Source organism: Capra hircus, chromosome 22 (assembly GCF_001704415.2).
Source record: "Capra hircus breed San Clemente chromosome 22, ASM170441v1, whole genome shotgun sequence".
Taxonomy (NCBI): Eukaryota; Metazoa; Chordata; class Mammalia; order Artiodactyla; family Bovidae; genus Capra; species Capra hircus.
In genome coordinates this window covers 50,661,875-50,681,053 of record NC_030829.1, presented here as the reverse complement: position 1 = coordinate 50,681,053, position 19,179 = coordinate 50,661,875, and the positions used below count along the sequence as shown (strand labels likewise).

General features: G+C 49.4%; 1 protein-coding gene across 1 annotated transcript in view; it reads left to right on the top strand.

Moving 5' to 3' along the window:
* Positions 1,549-19,179, top strand: part of BSN (bassoon presynaptic cytomatrix protein) — a 77,928-nt gene continuing 60,297 nt past the window's right edge. The window contains exon 1 of the mRNA XM_018066666.1: positions 1,549-1,793. Within this exon, the coding sequence (XP_017922155.1) occupies positions 1,594-1,793 (200 nt within the window). The 5' untranslated portion in view covers positions 1,549-1,593. The remainder of the gene's footprint in view (positions 1,794-19,179) is intronic.

The window sequence follows — 19,179 nt, the reverse complement described above, 5'->3', positions numbered from 1 at the left end:
AGGCTCTTATTATTCCAGGCAGTCAGAGTCAGGTAGTCAAGTCAGCAATCCAGGCTTCATGGAAACTCCATCCTAGAGGTCATAGGGAGCAGATCAGTGTGCGCGGGAAGGCCCAGCTAAGGTCTGTCCATCTGGTTATCAGTTCACAGGAATCCCTGGATTATTCCAGGTCAGGTTAGAACTGCTGACATGCCATTTGATATATCTTCCATCATTAGGTTTCCCTGGTGGTTCAAACAGTAAAGAATCTGCCTGCAATGCAGGAGACCTGGGTTCAGTCTTTGGGTTGGGAAGATCCCCTGGAGAAGGGCATGGCAACCCACTCCAGTATTCTTGCCTGGAGAATTGCATGAGCAGAGGAGCCTGGCACGCTACAGTCCATGGGTCACAAAGAGTTGGACATGACTGAACCACTAACACTTTCACTTTTCACTTCCATCATTAGGAGAATTAGATGAGTTTGTAAAATATGTCCAAGTTTACTTAAGTTCCTCTGCACAGCTGTGATTTATGAAGCCAGGAATAGGTTGGGATATCTTCTAAGAAATTATCTCCCTCAGGAAAACCCAGGTTTGTGTGAGAAGCGAGGAGTCAGAGTAGAAGGCAAGCACTGAAGTCTGTAATAGTGAGGTGCGGGAAAAGTAATGGGTAAGCTCTCAGGTCCATGCAGAGGCAGCCTGCAGCCCCTCATCTGACATTCCCTGGGAACCACAGTTCAAAACCTCCAAGAAAAACTCTTCCCCCTCCCCATCCCCAAGGTCACTGTTCCAGGGCCTACTGAGGCAGCTTTCCATCTGGCTTCAGGCCAACCCTGACACACCGTCCACCTTTCCCAGGGACACTTTTTTGAGGTTCTCATCTCCCGGGACTAAGCCTGGACCTGAATCCCAGATGGTTGCACCGCCCCACCTGTATGAAGTCTTCACTCCCCAGCTAGCCTTTGAGAACCTCATAAACAGCCCCATATCTCAGTAGTCTTTAAAATCTCCGTCCTTCCATTACATTGTACCTCTGAACACTCTTCGTTCATTAGCGTTTCCAACTCCTAAACATCCTTTAACGCCACACTCGGCGTCCCCTCTCTGAGGCCAGTTCCCACAAAGTCTGCCAAAAGCTGGGACACTGAAGTTACCCAAATGAGAGCTCCCACGCCCAAGTTCCCCGAGTCAGAAAGCCCCACTGGCTCCAAGACAGGGCACGGAGTGACGCCCCCACGGACCCGTCTAGTTGTCCGTGTCCCTCCAATCCTGGTTAGGCGGGACGCTCCTACCAACCCTCGCGGCACACGCCTGGTAGTACCCGCCGGCTCGGAGGGCGCATGCGCCGGCGCCGGCGGCTGAATCCGGCGATCCAGCCTCAGGCTCGTGGACTAAAGACTTCAGAAGCCTGCGGGAGCGCGCGCACGCGTGGAAGGGGGGGAGGCGTGTGCAGAGAGGGGCACACGAGCCGCGCATGCGCAGTGGCAGGCGGCGGCGCTAGCCGAGCTGGGAGATGGCGGCGGCGGCGGCGGCGGAGCGGAGCGTGTGAGAGTCGCCCGGGAGCCGCCGGCCCGGGCCCAGTGCGACCCCGACCCCGCCCGCCCGCCTGCCCGCCATGGGCAACGAGGCCAGCCTGGAGGGCGGCGCTGGCGACGGGCCGCTGCCGCCCGGAGGCTCCGGCCCCGGCCCGGGCCCCGGTGCCGGGAAGCCGCCTTCAGCACTGGCAGGCGGAGGACAGCTCCCGGCGACAGGCGGGGCGCGGGCGACCGCCGGACCCGCGGGTCCAGGCCCCGGGCCTGGGGGTGGTCCGGGCAGGTAAGCGCGCGGCACAGCTCCCGGGGACGGGGGCAGGAGGGCACGGGAGTGTGTAGTCTGAGGCGGAGGCCAGTGCCGGGGCCCACGACCCTACGGTCTAGTCTGGACAGCGAGGTCGGACGTCCGGCCACACTTTGAACCCAGCTGGTTTGAGGGGGTGGCATGAGGGAGGGTGGTCCCGCGACGCGGCCCTCCCTTTACAGCCGCCTTGCCTTAGTATAAAGCACGATGCTGAGCACAGGGTCAGTCCGGGCCTGCAGACCGTGACTTCGTCACGAACCCCAAATTCTCTTCACCCCAATGCTGGGCTAAGGAGGGGCTTATGTAACCTCAGCCTGGTCCCTCCGCACTGGGGAGCAATGGGATGGAAAACGTCCTCCCTGTCTGCTGGTATCTGCCTGTGTCCATTGTGTTGGGCCGAGGAAAGAGCACAATGGGAGTGGCTGTCAGGGAGGATAAGTGTCACTGTGAGGAGCAGAAAGATGTGGAAATAGTTGAACCATGAACTTGGTCATGCGCTTTCCTCAGGCATTTCGTAGCTAAAATCTTTGGAGGAGGGGAACCGGACGCCAAAAGGTACTTATTTAGGCTCAACAGTACTAACAGGGTCATGTGCTTTCACCATGGTGTAGTGAAACACTTTGAGGTGAAGCAAAAAATGCTGTTGAATCATCTAGAACCAAATATGTTCTGTTGCCTCATGATCGAGAGTCCTACCTCAGATCAGTGACATGTTTTAAACAGAACATATCTGATCAAATACTATGAAACCAGCTGTTTAAAATGCACGTGATGGTCCTATAAACAATTAAGTGGCGTAAATGCAGTGGAAGGAAATGCCAATATATAGTAAATCAGTCAACTGAAAACTCAGGAAAGCTAAGAGACGGCAAGATAAAATGGAAGGCGTTATCTTCACAGCAGATAGACCCAGGGAGTAGCAAAGCTGGGGTGTGCTTTGGATCCATGTGAGTCTGCTGATAAATGTTGCCTTGGTTTTCCTGTGTGTCCCACAAACTGTAAGGGAGCATAATTTTTGCTTCTTCAGCTGCCCAGCTGTGCCTCTCAGGGGCTTATTTTCTCAGAAATCGTTTCTTAGACAATTAATGGTAATGAAAAGCGCTCGGTAGCCTGAAACCTGCCGCAGACAAGCCAGCTTGTGACCATCCCTTTTAGAGGGGGAATTTGCCCATTTTACATTAGCTTTTTCAGTAATGCAGTTGTGGAGCACACAGTTCTTAGCACTGCAAATACTGTCCATTTTGCTGCGTGTTGAGCTGCGCTTTGAGTTTTAGCTCGAGGGAGGCTCACTCAGGCTTTAGAGCACTCCCTCCAGGGGAAAGCCTCTACAGCTGTGTGGAAAAACACCTTGTTATTGGGAGTTCTCTATATGGGAAACTCGACATTTCCCTTCTGGTAACCAGGCAGGCTACTCTGCCTGTCATTTATCTGATGTTGCAGAGGCAAGCATCTGAAAATTTGGAAAGACTTGAACATCTCAAAGAGACAGGAAGAGGCTAGTGTCTATTCATATTCCTTTTCAGTATTTCATTTCTACCCCCTGTCTACGTGTTCTACTACAGGGCAGACCCATGAACCACTGTGGGGTAGAGAATCATGGGCTCCTGCTGGATTTAGCAGTCACGTAATTTTGCTCTTGGCTGTAGGCAGTGCATACACACGGGCCTGTTTAGCTATGGTCCTACAGCTATCAAGCTCAGAGGGTGAGCTGGCTATTTGTCACCAAAGCTGGGGATTGGAGGTCCTTAGGAGATGGGGTTTACTCTTCCAGCTGATATTCGCTTGTCTGGGCACCTCAGCCAAGCCGCACCTCCATGATTTGTCTCTCCTCCAGCAGCTGTATAGCTTCACTTCCTCTCACCCAGCGTCTCAGGTACCTAATGCCAAATTTAGCAAGTTCTGTTCTGAGATGCTGCTGAACAGATTGGCCCATTGATGGAGAAAAAACCCTGTGGCATGTGCTTCTGGGCATTTGGGAAAGAGCATTGGCATACTTTCAAGCCAGCTTGTGAATTTGGGGGAATTACATGGTGAATAGAGATAGGTGGAGGGTCAGGTAAGGGGAAGACCATTTTACTGACCCCAGAGGGGAATGGAACTGAGGCTCTGGGGGACTGGACTCCTGGCTCTTTCTTGTTGCTATATTACCCCTTGTCACCTCAGGCTGAATTAGTCTTTTCCTCCTCATACTGAGCTGACTTGGGCCCTGCAAGGGGCCACCTTCACCATTTGAGGCTGAAGAGCTCGGCTAGAACCCTGTGAGTAGCAGTCTGCCACACCCATAGTGCTGCCTCTTAACCTGTTTGGATGATATGGCACTTTGGGCATCAGAGAGTCTCTCAAGGCAGGGCTCTCTGCTCCTGGTCCCAAGTTCACATGCGCAGTTACATAGGTTGTGCCTTCCCTGAGGAGTGCCAGATCAGGGAAGGCTGAACTCTATCTCAGGCTCCAGGTTCTATGCCTTAGGTGTGGGCTGCATCTTCCTGCAGGAAGGGGCACCTTTCAGTTATTCATTCATTCAGTTCATTTTATGGCTGAATGGCTGATGTTCAGTGAAGGTCCCGAGTTGACGGGGTTTTTACCTGTACACAAACCAGTTCAAGAGAAACTTTATCAGTACTCCAGAAAACACCTTAAAAAAATTGCACAAAGAAGCCATGTAGACCAGTGGCGACGTGGTTAATCGACACCAGCTCTGTGGACTTGCAGAGCTTTGACATTTGCAAACAGATCTTTAGTCAGTCAAGCAAGGTATATTTACCAGTGTCAAGAGCAAGCACTGTGCTGAGCTTTGTGGAGGATCTCGAAGGATACACAATGCTCCCCTGGCCTCCAGCACCTCACAGTCTGGTTGGTCAGAAAGCTCCTGAAGAACTCTTGGAGAATACGGAAGGATCCTAGGAGTGACCCTGCAGGCATCTCAGTGTCTGAGGAGCATTCAATAGGTAATGCTTATAGAAGGGTTGTCAAGTGAGAAGAATAGAGAGGCAGAGCCAGGCTTCAAAAGAAGGAGAATCCCAAGTCTGCTTGGGAAAGTGAGGGAGGTGGCCCTGAGAGGTAGAGAGAGGAAGAAATGACATGAGGCACATGGTTTACACAGGCAGAGACTGGGGCTGAGTGCAGGGGTGTGAAAAACTGCGGCAGGCCACATAAGGCTCCTCCTTGTTACCCCACTGAAATCAGTGATCAGTGCTGAACTGTCACTCATTTCCAGACCATATGTCAGGGAGACATCTTGAGCCCAGTGCAGCTGGGTACAGAGAGCCTGGGCATTTGTGGGAAGGTAGGAGAGGCTGCCCTGAGAACCATACCCAGAGTTCCTTTCTCAAGATAGGTTTGCCATAATTATATCTCGAAGATAGATTAATGAACGAGTAACTAGGTTTGTCAGGCAAAGTATCTCTGGTCTGACATTAGCCAGACTTGTTTTACTATATCAGCTAACAGTCAGGCTCTAGAAAAATCTGGGATTAATTTGTAAGGCCAGAAAGAAAGGATACAATTATTAGGTTTAGAAATAATGGGCCTTTAACATTTAGAGATTATGTTAGGCCACTGGATTCTCATGGAGGACATGTCATGGAGTTTGTGCTAAAGTGACCCTAATATCTGGATGGTGATGATGTAAAAAACTTACCCTAAGAGGGAAGCCATTTTTGCATTTCTTGCCTGGGAGAGAGGGGCAGTTTTGATAATATAGCTATTTGTAGCCTTGGTAAGACTGATAATATGCCATAGGTCCAAAAAAAAAAAAAAAAGCTATGGATTTGTTAGGGAGAGAAAGTCTATTTTATTTAAAGTTTTTTTTTATTATGGAAAATTTCAAACACACATACATAAAAGTAGAGAAAATAAGTTAATAAACTGCCATGTTCCCACTGCCCAGCCACAGCCATCATCAACTCACAGCTGATCAAGTTTATCTATCTCCCTTACTCTACTTAAAGTATCTTCAATGGAAGCATCTTCCAGATATTCAAACATTTCATCATCAATGTTTCAGTGTATATTTCTAAGAAATAAGGGCTTTGGGGACTTTCCTGGTGGTCCAGTGGTTAAGACTTCATGTTCCCAATGCAGGGGACACAGGTGTGATCCCTGGTCGGGGATCTAAGGGGCTTCCCCAGTGCTACTAGTGGTAAAGAACCCACCTGCCAATGCAGGAGACGTAAGAGATGCAGATTTGATTCCTGGGTTGGGAAGATCCCTTGGAGGAGGGCATGGCAACCCACTTCTGTATTCTTGCCTGGAGAATCCCCTGGACAGAGGAGTCTGGTGAGCTACAGTCCATGGGGTTACAAAGAGCTGGACACAACTGAAGTGACTTCAGCATGTGCTCACGGGAAACTAAGCTCTGGCATGCTGCATGGTGAGGTGAAAAAGAAAGGAAATAAGGGCTTTGTATAAACATTACCTGGAGAAAGTAATGGCAAGCCACTCCAGTACTCTTGCCTGGAAAATCTCATGGACGGAGGAGCCTGGCAGGCTGCAGTCCATGGGGTAGCTACGAGTCGGACATGACTGAGCGACTTCACTTTCACTTTTCACTTTCACGCATTGGAGAAGGAAATGGCAGCCCACTCCAGTGTTCTTGCCTGGAGAATCCCAGGGATGGGGGAGCCTGGTGGGCTGCCATTTATAGGGTCACACAGAGTCGAACACGACTGAAGCAACTTAGCAGGAGCAGAAGCATAAACATTACCACAGCACCATGATTACATCTAAAGAGGGTAACAATCTCTTCTTAACCTCAGGGAATATTCCATCAGGGTTCAGTTTTTTTGGATTATTTTATTAATTTATTTTTATAATGGTCTGTTTGAATTGTAAGCTGAACGAGGTCTGCACATAGCATTTGTTTGCTACGTCTCTTCAGTTTCTTTAAATCTGTAAGTTCCGCTTATGATTTATGATTGTGTGGTTTTTCCTGTGGTTTCACATACACACACATACACACACACACTCATATTCTGGATTATGCTGATTGTATCCCTGTGGTGTCATTTAAGATGTTCCCCTGTCCCATATTTTTCCTCAAAATGGGGAATTACATCCAGAAGGCATTCAGAATCGCATCAGGGGTTTTTTGGCCAAGAAATCCTAGCTTTTTAAGAAAGTTTGTTGAGCACTTCCAATTGGAAGCGGCTAGGAGTTCGTTGAAAGAAGATCCAGACTTTGGACTAGTTTGAGAACAAAGATCGATTCCATGGGCCATTTTTCCATTCTTTTTCTAAAGTTCTTCCACCGAGTAGGTTTGGTTCTGAGTTTAAGAAGTCAAAGCTTGCGGACCCCCTAAGTCATGCCTTTTCACCCCAGCATCACAGGTGGAGCCTTCCCTGTATGTGTATTTTATATATTATATATGTATAAGTAGCTGCCAGGAGATAAGATTTGGGGCTTCAGTAAATCCTCCCTCTTCTCCTAGGTCCTGCACATTTCAATGGGCCCCTTTCCCCTTGTCTGATGGAGGTGGGGAGGGATAGACCTTGCTATGTGTGGGTTACCTGGGGAGAATCTGTTCCTGGAGCCTGTGGCCTGTGTGCTGTGAGTTGGGGCTGACTATGGAGGTAGGCTGGCAAAGCTGTCGTAACAGTTACAACTACCACTGCTGGGTGCCTGCTCCATCACAGTCATTCCTCTAGGTGTTTTATACACACTTATTCCTCACACCGGGCTTCCCAGGTGGCTCCTCGGTAAAAAATCTGCCTGCCAATGCATCAGACACCGGTTCAATCCCTGGGTCAGGAGATCCCCTTGAGTAGGAAATGGCTATCCACCCTAGTATTCTTGCTGGCAGAATCCCCATGGACAGAGGAGCCTGGCGGGCTACAGTCCATGGGATCACAAAGAGTCGGACACGACTGAGCAACTGAACATGCGCACATTCCTCACTCCACCTACCTGGCCATGGAGCTCCCCCGGGTTCTGTCTGTCCTGGCCTTACTTGCCTTTCCTGTCCAGGGATTCACTTTTTTAAAACGGTGAAATGGTGAGCGGAGACCTGCATGCCTGCAGCATGGGCTGAGTGTCACACTAAGACTGGAGGCCCTCCTGGTCAGCCAGGCCTCAGTGGACACTCCAGCTGTGGGGACTCCCATCTCAGTTGATGCCTGAGTATGTCATGTGGGTATTGGTCCTGCCTCTGGAGGACTTGCTCAGGCTTCTTTCCAACAGGGCCATCTGCCATCTCCACTCACCAGTGTGGTGGTGGGAGCTGGTCGAAGCTGGGGAATGACTTGGGACCCTGGCCTGCGTTCAGGGAGATGGAATTCTGGTGACCCACCTGCTGTGGATTGGGCCTCTGGCGGGGGCCTGTCCCCTTCTGGTATTTTCTGAGCCCAATATCTTATCCTTGAGCCTGTGGGACAGCTGGGCCTGTGGGATGGAGCCAAGGTGCATGTTCCGATTCCCCTGTGCTGTGCCTTGGGCACCCAGGCTGCTCTCTCCTTCCTGTACTTTGCTGTTAGGGGCATCTAGGGTTCTTAAGAGAACTTTGCTCTAGCAGACATCTCTTACCTGGTATCCTCACTTCTTTTTAAGAAGAGGCTCACCTGGAAGCATATTGCGAGTCTCCAGGGCATTGTAGGTCACCCTTGGGGTCAAATCCAAATTTCTTTGGAGGGACCTGGCTACTTCTGAAATGGTGAGACTACTGTCAGGGCCAAAGGTGAGGATGAGATTTTCCCTAAGGAGTTGTAGAAGGGCTTGTTCTCAACCACTGAGGAGATCACAGAGCCTCCACAGATTGTCCAGGAGCTCACACAAGGGGTCACTGGGCCTGGTCCCATCTGGCACCGCTGCTTGTACCCAGAGGAGCCCAAGCTCTCCACTGCCCCAGGCTCAGGGAGGGGGCTGTCCCCCCAAGGATGCTGGAAGAACCAGTAAGACATTGGGTGCTTTGAAAGAAAGGAGAGGTAAGGAAATTTGCCAGTAGGCACATCTGTATACTGGATACATTTGTGTGTGCTGGTAGGTAATCAGGGTCGTCTGCACTTTTCATATATGGGAGTGGATATGAGGAGTCATATATGTGAGGAATTTCTACAGTTAAATTCTACTTAGAAGTAGGAGGACTTTAAAGTGAAGTTCATCCATGTATCTGGAAACCTTTGCTCAACACCTATCAGATGCCTATCCCTGGGTGAAATGAGAGGAAAAAGAAGCTCAGGAGGTAGGCTCTGCCCTCGAGGGGGTCACAGTGTGGTGGGAGAGAGACACTTCAGTTCAGATCTTTTCCCTTGCCTTCCCTAAATTAGAGTTCGCTCCTGCCTTTGTCTCACAGAGGTAAGGGGAAAGAGCGCACCATGAAAAGGGGTTGTATCATTTTATCTTCTAAAATAGTAGAGCACATATTTGTATGATGTTTTACAGCTTACAAAACACATTCACAGCACTGACTTACTCTGTTGGGAGCTCCAAAGGTCTAACATGAGAGATTCAGAAGAAAAGCCAGCTTCGCTGACTTTAGCAAACCCAAATGCCATACACTGAGCACAGCTGGAGAACCACGTCACTTCCCTGCCTCCTGCTCTCAGAAGACGGAAAATTTAGCAAGAGGATGGCGAGGGCTTTGAGGACAGGGAAGAGATCTGGAAGTAGGACATTTGAGCAAAGGAGAGGATAGGGTGGGGTAGGGGATGAAGAACAGTGGAGACTTCCTGGGCGGCGGGAAAGGGGGGTCAGAAACTCAGGTTGTAATGAGTCCTGACCTTGCCTGAAATGGACTATACCTGTGGGCTTAGTCCTTGTTTTTTTTTCCATCTGTAAACTGAGAAATTTAACTAATCTCCGAAGTCCCCTCCACCTCTGACAGCTTATTTCTGTGAGATGATTGAAAAGGAAAGGGGAAGCTTCCCGCTGTTCAGCTTCACAGAGTAGAGAAAACAAGTCCAACTGGCGCCTTTAGGTTAATTAGAAGAGCTTTAAATGAAGAGGATTGCTCTCCCATTGTGGCCCGGAGATCTTCCGGAGTAGACAAAATGACTTCACAATCAAGCCAGGAGCCAGGAGGGGAACTGGTTCCCGCCTTGCCACTTGGTCGCTCCTGGTAAGCAGGGGCTCTTGAAAAGCTGACGGCCTCCTACTGGCTCTGCCGGCGGCCAGCAAGGTGCCCAGCCGGGCCGGCAGAGCCTGCTGCCGGCGCCCTCTCCCCAGCTGTGCTCGACGGCTCACCTCCTGAGTGTTGTCCCCTCCACATTCCACAGGAGCTCTGGCGCAGCCTGTGTGCTCATGACTTCCAGGGGGGCGGGGGTTGGCAAACCCTTCGTGGTGGGGGAGGGGGCCGTGGAAGGGGCTGGCCTGAAGGAGACCCTAGTTCTGGCCTCTCCAGTCAGGCAGCTGTTCGGCTTCCTCCACTTGTAGAGCAAGGAGCTGGATGTGGCCCTCTCTGCAGTTTCTCCTGCAGCTGCGTGGGTTCTGTGGGCTCAGGCCAGGTCTCCTCTAATGTCAAGGTCTGGCCTGTGAGGCTGCTTCCTTCAGGAGCATGCTTGAGCTTCAGCACCTGGTATGTTTGCTCTGTCCTCCTTTTGTTTTGAGCATCTAATTAAACCCCTGAGGGATGCCAGGACGGCGGCTTCCACATTCCCCAGAGGTAGGAGCTCCGCCTTGTCGTGACTTCCCCAGTGGTCCAGGCCTTTGCTCCCACCCAGGCAGATGACCCCCGTGTTGGGAAGTTCTCTCCCTTTTTGGGTCTCCTTGCACCTCCCGTCCTCTTGGTCCTGGCTCCGCCCTCTGGCCCCACTGACTTACCTGCTACAGATTTGGCAGGATCACACGATGCTCTCACCTCCTCAACCCCAGTCCTCTCTCCAGATGACTTCTCCAGCTCCCGTGGCTGGGAAGTGGCTCTGGGACCCTTGCTGACCTGGGCTGTCCACCCAGGGCTGTCAGATCCTGGGGCCAGGGAGGCTCGGAGAACAGGGCTCAGCAGGTCACGTGGACTGTGAGTGACGCAGCCTGAGGATGAGGCGCCTTGGCTCACGCAGCCTGAAAACACCACCCTACACCTTTCCGAGCACTCCGTGGCACTGCACCCCATGGTTGTCCAGCCTCATTCTGCGCATCTCATCGTGAAGGCTGGGTTCCCTCCTCCCTGGGCTTGTGCGAGTGTGAATCTTTGGGGGTTCTGCAGGGGCCCCTGGCATGACTTCTCTGGTCGCACTTAGAGATCCCTTCCAACCTAGTGAGACCCCTTTTGGATCCTGATTCTTACCTCTGAATTGGGGTAATAACTAAGGCAGTCATTGTTTCGGTAATTATGTTATGAGAACTTCTCCCCTTCCTATGGCCCCTAGAGCCCACTTTCCAAACCCCTTTGTCTGCTCTTGAGTGGCCAGTGTTGGGTCTAGAGGCCACAGCCTTGCCGGCTTGGGTTTGGAGCAGTGCCAGCTGAGAACGGTGGCAGAGTCAGGGCTCGAATGGAGAGGCCGCCACTGCCGGCACCTTTGCCATGGCAGACCCGGTGCAGGCTTGTCCTTCCCTGGTGGCCGGGTCATGCTGGCCGCTCTTTAGGTGCCTTGGCCTTTGGCTCTGTAGGTTAGATGTCCCTGGGACAGCAGATGCTCTGAAGATGAGTTTTAGACACACATAAAAGGAGAAAAGATGACAGGGTGAACTCCCTCCTATGAACCCATCACCCAGCATCAGCAATGATCAATGTTTTGTCAACTTGTTTCATATATTTTCCTCCCACCTTTTTTTTGGCTGGAGTATTTTCAATAAAAATCCTAACATATCATTTGAGTCATAAATACTTTAGGATGTACCTCTAATAGTTAAAAGATATTTTTATTTTCATCCAGTGACATTATCAAAGACAACAAAGTAAATTCTTAATATAACCTAATACCTAGTCCATGTTCAGTTTTCCTTGATTATCTCAAAAATGACTCTTTATTTTTAATTTTTTAAATTAAACTTTTTTTTTAGCGAGAGAAAAGATAGATTTTTATTTATATATGTCTGGGGGAGTTCAGAGAAAAATGTGATTTCCAAAAATGATATTTTAGAGTTTGTTCTTTCACATCAGAATGCAAACAAATCTTGCATATATATAGACTGCTATATATATATATATATATATATATATGTGCTTGTTTCAAAATAATAATATAGATATTTTTACTAGCAGTAATACTAATGAGCCTGGTAGGCTATAGTCCATGGGATCGCAAAGAGTCTGACACGACTAAGTGACTTCACTTAATACTAATGAGTGTAGTTGAAGATTCCCTTGTGGTTTCTTTTGTCCTTAGCGTATATCTTTTCAGGAATTTGTAGTCAAAGTTTGTGTTCTAGAGTTATTATAAATGATTCTTCTCTGTCTAGTTATGCTATTAAGAGGATATGCAATTAAGTTTGTTTTTCCAGTTTGTGTTCTGCTTGTAGAGATTGCTTTTTGATCACTTATCTGTTGCTATTGTCATACTGCACAATAAATCAACCAAACTCAGTGGCTTCAAAAGCAGTTTTTTGTTTTGTTTTTTTTTTTTTTTTAGTTTGCCTGCTGGCTAGAATTCACTGCTCTAGGCTGGACTCCAGGCTGCAGGTGAGTCCAGGCCTGCTCCGTGTGTCTCCCGTCCTCCTCAGATAGCAGGCTGGCCAGGGCGTGTTTCCCGTGGTGATGGCAGATGCATAGGAGGGCATGCCTAACCATACACACACGTTCCAAGCCACTGCTTAGAATGACATATCCACGAGTATTTCTTGAGTCAAAGTAATTTATAGTTAAGCCCAACATCAAGGTGTGGTACTGTAGTTACAATGGCGATATAACAAATTACCCCAAAAGTTAGTGGTGTAAAACATTATTACTTTACTCACAGATTCTGTAGGTCAGAAATTGAGGCAGAGAACAGAGAGCTGGTTATTTCTGCTCTACAGAGTCTGGATCTTCAGCTGGAAGACTTGAAGGCTGCGGACTGGAATCATTTGACATGTCTTCATCATTACTGTGTCTTACAGCTTATGCTGGCTATTAGCTGGGGCCCTCAGTACTTCCCCATGTGGACTAGATTGAGCTTCCTCACAACAATGGTTCCTGGGTTCCAAGGTGCCCTGAGAAAGGAAGCAGGTAGAGGCTGTGCTGCCTTTATTGCTGTCGTTTAGTTGCTGAGTCATGTCCATCTCTTGTGACTCCATAGACTGTAGCTCACCGGGCTCCTCTGTCCATGGAATTCTCTAGGCAAGAATACTGGAGTGGGTTGCCATTTCCTTCTCCAGGGGATCTTCCCAACCCAGGGATCAAACTGTGTATTTCCTCCTTGGCAGGCAGGAAAGCCTGCCTTTCCCTGGTGGAAAGCCACCAGGGAAGCCCACTTCCTTTATTACCTAATCTCAAAAGATGTATTGTTACTTCTGCCACGTTCCATTCATTGGTGCAGTCACAAAGTCCTGCCCAGATTTGAGAGGGGGAGACAGACTCCATCTCTTGATTGAGAGTATCCAGGTTTTATAAGAGCATGTGAGGGAATTCCCTAGTGGTCTAGTGGTTAGGACTCTGTGCTTCCACTGCAGGGGACATGAATTCCATCCCTGGTCAAGGAACTAAGATCCTGCATGCCATGTGGCTTGGCCAAAAAAAAAAAAAAGAGCATATGAGACTGGAAATCTTGCTGAGATTTTTTTCAAAAATAGAGTCTGCTGCAGCTGGAAAAATGTACTGCACCTCTAGTGGGAAAAATTGCAGAGTCACATGGTAAGGAGCAGAGATCCAGGGAAAGTAAAGGTTGAAGAACAATGCCATCTACCCTATTTTTTCTTTTCCACTTAATTTCCTTAAAATTGTGTACAACTTTCATGTGATTCCAAATAAAACAAGGGGTACTGAGAGAGGGCTAGTTCCATCTTGTTCCCTTCCACCTTGTTCTCTGCCTTCCCTGATAAGAAACCATTTTTTATTAGATTGTTTCTCTTTGAAAATGTAAGGGAAAAATGCATTTCTTTTCTTTTCTATATGTGAGTCAACAAACCCTAAACACTATACTATACTTTGCCTTTTTTTCACTTAATGTCTCCTGAAGATCATTTCCGAGCAGAACACAGAAACCCTCCTGATTCCTTTTTCCATGTGTGCACTGCTCTAGCATGCGGCCATGCCGTGGTTAATCCATGAAAAGCCTGTGTCCAGTCTTTTGCTCTTACAAAGTGCACCACAGTGAGAAACCTGATGCGTATGTCATTTGTATTTTTACAGCGTGTCTATGGGATACTTTACCAGTGTATCTATGGGATACATTGTGTTTTTTCCAGTGTACCTATAGGATAGTTTCCTGTTGGATGTGGAAACAAAATGGTAAATGCATATTTTTCTCTGTGTTGCCAAGTTTCAGGGGCAAAGGCGGAAGCTGGGAGCTGTTGAGGGGTTTGGACAGTATTCAGGTATGAGAGAATAGTCACTGGATGAGGATGAGGAGGGGGTGATGGGGAGTGGGGAGGGGGCTGAGAGTGCTGGAAAGTGTTCAACTTCTGAATAGATTCTGGACATAGAGTCAGCAGGGTGGCTGGAGGGTTGACTGTGAAGTTAGAAAAAGAGAGGACTCAGGAGGACCCCTGAGTTTTGGCCTGAGTGTCTGTGTACACTGGCGGCAACAAGGATGGGTCTAAGATCAGGATTTTGTTCCGGGACAGCTTGTGTTTTAGGGGCATCCAGGAGAGATGTTAGGTAGGCAGTGGGGTCGTTAAGTCTGGTCTGGGATAAAAAAATAAAGCAGCATTTTACCTGCAAATGCTTTAATATTAATGCCATCTGGTTCCTACAAGCACTCGGGGTAAGAGATAAGGAAGAGGAATAAATTGAGGCAGTACTGGAGTTCCAAGAGGGCAAGTCAAGCATATTTAGCTCTACAAGCATTTACTTTGTCAAATGAAATGCTAGAAATGAAAGCACTCACAAGAGGCCTGACATTAAATACCAGCCGGTGCCCGGTTCCTGCCCAGGGCTGAGGATATAAAGATGAACAGGTAGATTAGCATCCCTGTTTCCTGCTACAGAGCATCTTTGAATTAAACTTGATTGAAGGTATGGTCTCTGCCCTCTTTGAGATGCTCAGAGGATGCAGAGAGGACTGTGGTCCATCCTGCTCATCTTCACAAAAAGCTACTAAAGCAGATACAGAATTTGAGCCTCAGACCTGACAGTTTACTTGAAAGTCCTGGCCCGTACCATAGGCTCTCAGAATTCATCGCTGGTTGGCTCTGAAGCCCAGACCACCAGAGCCACAGAGAACACCCTCTCGCTGTAGGGAGAGTATCACTTTTCCCTCTTGACCCTCCCTTGTGTTCATAAACTCCAGGAAGGCTGGACTGTGGTGTGGGACAGGGTCAGGAAGTCTCCATGGCCACTCCAGATAAGGAGACTCTTGTGTGTCCAGCAAAGGGATCAGACATCTACTAGAGTGCAGGACTGGCCTGCTTGGTACCCTCTCTGCCCCAGGGTAGAGTGGGCTCGGGTTGGGGAGCCAGTTGCAATCTCAGGGTGGCCTGGTGATATAAAGCTCCAGGGCCAGAGAGAAAAGCCCATGCCCCACTAGATGGAGTTCAGGGCAAGGCCTCTGCCGCGGACTCCTCCGAACAGCTCAGTCTTGTATGCACTCACTCTGTGCCAGACCTCAGGGTGCAGTTGGGAGCAAGCACAGAGACGGTTCAGTCGTCTCATGTGCTGGCGTGGATGCAGGGGGGCCCTTGTGAACAAGCCCACAAGCTCCAGGATCTTGTGGCATGCACAGCCTTCAGATTAAGACCCACAGCCGTATAAGCGATTCTCATAAAGCATTCTAGTTACTATCCCATGACCTGTCTTGGGAGGTAGGTGTAGACACCTAGGATCTATGCAGCACCAACACTCTCCCCTGACAAATTGATTTCTCCACAGGCCCTGGTTTATCCCCAGGGAAGGCTTTGCTCTCAAACGATTCCCATCCTGAGAATGCTGTTTCTTTGTCCCACATTATTGTTCATTATTTATTTTTGTTCAGTGTTTGTTCATTCAACAAGCCTTTATTAATCCCGCAGTGAATCTGGGTCTGTGCAGGCTCCGGGTTCACAGAGGAAATGCAGTAGTCAGCCTACTTGTACCCCCACAGTCCAAGTGAGCATGAGGGACTCAGCCAGAGCCACCCAGTTCAGAGAAAGGAGTGAGCAGCGCTGGGGAGGGATGGGGCTCAGGGCAGGCCGTGGTGAGTCATGGCCTCCCTGTGGAGAAGCTTCTGGGTGGGCCCAGGTGTTTCTCTTAGAGTTGAACCCTTGGTCTGTCCTGTTGGAATCTCCCCTAAGGATGCTGCCAGTTTCCCTTTTTTAAGCAGGTGTGCAGCAAGGGTTCTCTGGAGCAAGCCCACTAGCTCTCATCAGCCTTATCAGCTTGTGACAGTGCTCCCAGGGAGGCCTTCTTGCAACTTTGGCTTCAAGGTGAGCCTCTTCAGACACCCACATCACAAGTCACACCTTTGGGAAGCCAAGGCCAGGCCTCCAGACAGATGGAACAGAGACCCTGCCTCCCCCACGCCCACTCCCCCTCCCCAGGACTGACCCCAGAAGGAGAGGCAGGGAGAGCGGCAGGGGGCAGGAAAGCCTGCCTGGGGTGGCTTCCACTGGGTGACCGTGATACCACTGACCAAGGTGCTGACTGTGTGCTTGCTTAGCATGACTGGGACATGGAGAGCAAGTTTACTACGCGTTCATCCCAGACATAGTGGGGGCCCCAGGAATGGGCTGGACCCTCAGCAGGGACTTTGGGAAGGAACCTTGCGGGAAGGGTCTTTGGATCCTGCTGGCCCCTTGCTTCTCGGAGATCTTGCCTGAGCAGGACTCCTGTTGCCAGTGAGGCTTGTTTTCTGTCTCTGTTCCTGGGCTTTTTCTTGGCTTCCCTTTTTTATGTTACTCTCCCTCCTCCTGATATATCCAGGTAATTCTGAGTTTTAACTTTGTTGATGAGACTCTTCTGGAATTAATTAAAAATTATATAAGTAAGACTGAATATATTTTTGATGTAAACCTTCAAACCATCCAATCATGTATTGAGTAAAACTTCTGTTTCGCTTTCTAGCATTATTGCTTTTCTATCTATACTTCTAAGATCTTTCTCCAAGTATTTATATTCTTGAATCTGTTGTGTACACATACTTTTTAAAAATAGCTCAGTGTTATTTTCTCTAGTAACAAACATTTACTCACCAAACAAACCTTGTGCCCCCTCTGGACAGGCAGAATGTTTGGCTGCAACAATAAAGTGGCAGCTAATCCAGAAATCAGTGCCCTGGGGAAGGATGTGCTATCTGGGAGGGGCACGGAGTTAGGCTCAGCTCCCTTTTTCCCTGCTAAGGCTTCACAAAAAAATAGGCCACAAAGCTGTGCACCATCAGAGAAAGCTGGTCAAGACAGGAAGGGATGGGAAATTCGGAGTTGACCAGGGTTTTCAGTCATTCATATGGAGCTACATCTGAACTGTCCCTCAGAGTTAACCATTTGGAGTCGGAAACTGGTGGGTGATCTCCACCTCCATGGGTCCTAGCAAAGGAACAGTGAAGCTTGAATTGGAGCACTGCGTTCCATGGACCTCAAGCCACCAGGCCTTGGTATATACACCTGGGCACCTGCTCTATCTGGGGGGTGCCACAGGCTATGGCATCTTCCTCTCCTGTGATGCCAGGGCCTGAGGATCACCCAGAGTCCCTAGGGTGCCAGGGCCTGAGCTGCTGGGGCTTCCAGGATCTCCTGGCCTGCCGCAGCTGCCGCCACTGCCGGCTGCGTCCACCGCGCTGGCCGGGGCTCCTGCATCTTTCTCCACTGTGCTGTGGCTCCTTTACCATCTGCCACCTTGAATCCGCCCACCCCCTCCACTGGCCACTAGAAGATCAACACACGTACTTTATTTTTTTAAAGAAATGGGATCACATTGAGTATGTTGTGTTGCAGCCAGCTTTTCCCGCCCTCCCCACAGAACAGTGTGAGGAACATTTCTTCCTACCCTCCCACTTTTCAAAGAATCAGGAGTTTGGGCCCTAGATAACCTTTTGTCACCTTGTCCCTTCATGAATGGGAGTAATCCTTGTGCCTTTTGGGGTCCCAGGCGTATCTCCAGGCAAGCTACCAGACCTTTGTCTAGTGGGACACCTAACTGCTCAGCCTTTGAGGGTAGCATGAGCTAGAGCAGCAGCCTGCAGGAGTGCAACAGTGGCCTTGACCCTGAGGCTCTGCCTCCGAGCTTCAGAGAGTTTCGGGGTTCTGGTCTGTTTTGCCAGCTAGGGCTGTCTCCCGGATGCAGAGGTCCCTGCAAAGTTCCTTTTTCTTCCCTGACATGTGGTGTGAATTCCCTTTCTCTCTTCATACCTTTTGCAGGTTGCACTGTTCAGTCATCTGAGTAGAAGACTGCTTGCAGGGCAGGGCCGCCTACAGCGTGAGGACTCACCTGTGCCAGCATCTTGGGTTTCTTCTTGGTCCCCCTGGTGGCCTGTATGAGTACACACTGCCCATGCCCCTGCAGAGACCCAACCCCAAATCTGATGGAGGGTGGACTCCAACTCTCTAACCTCTTCCCACTAAGAGTTTTGATGTTTGAAATTTGAAGGTTTTTTAATGCAGCCCAGCTCCATGTTGGGTCAGACCTCTACTCCAGGACAGAATGTACTTGAGGTCATTTATTCAGTAAATATTTATTGAGCACATGCTACATGCTAAGTACCATTCTAGGCAGTCCCTACTGTTGCCTATTAATCGTGTCCTCCTCCCAAATTTCTTCTTTGTTTTGCTGGTTTCCTCACTGCTTGCAGAGGCTTTTGCCTCTAAATTTGCCTCAGGAACATGAAACTTCAATGTCCAGCTAAATAAATCACAAGAATTTTTCCCCTGAGGTTTTACTCAAATTCTGTCCTACCAGGAACTAAAATTTTAATCTCCTATGAAATGCCAAGCAAACAGGAGGCCTGTTTCCTAGAAACTCGCCTTGGTATGTTTCTGCTGAGGCGTGTATCTTTTTCGTGCAGCTCTGTTTTTTTGGGCGTGCTAGGTGTCTGTTGCTGCAGGGGCTCTCTCCAGTGTGAGCAGGGGCCGCTCTCTAGTTGCCGTGAGTGGGCTCCTCACTGCAGTGACTGCTCTCGCTGCAGAGCACAGGTTCTAGGGCGCTCGGGCTTCAGTAGTTGTGGCACGTGGGGCTCCGTCCTTGTGGCTCCCGGGTCTAGAGCACCAGCTCAGCAGTTGTGGCGAATGGGCTTAGTTGCTCCACGGTATGTGGGATCTTCCTGGATCAGGGATAGAATCTGTGTCTCCCGCATAACAGGTGATTGCTCCCACTGAGCCACCAGGGAAGCCCAGGCACTTAGTTTTAAGGATTGGGAGTTTGAGAGTGGGGCTTGGAGGGGCAGCAGTTCTTAGG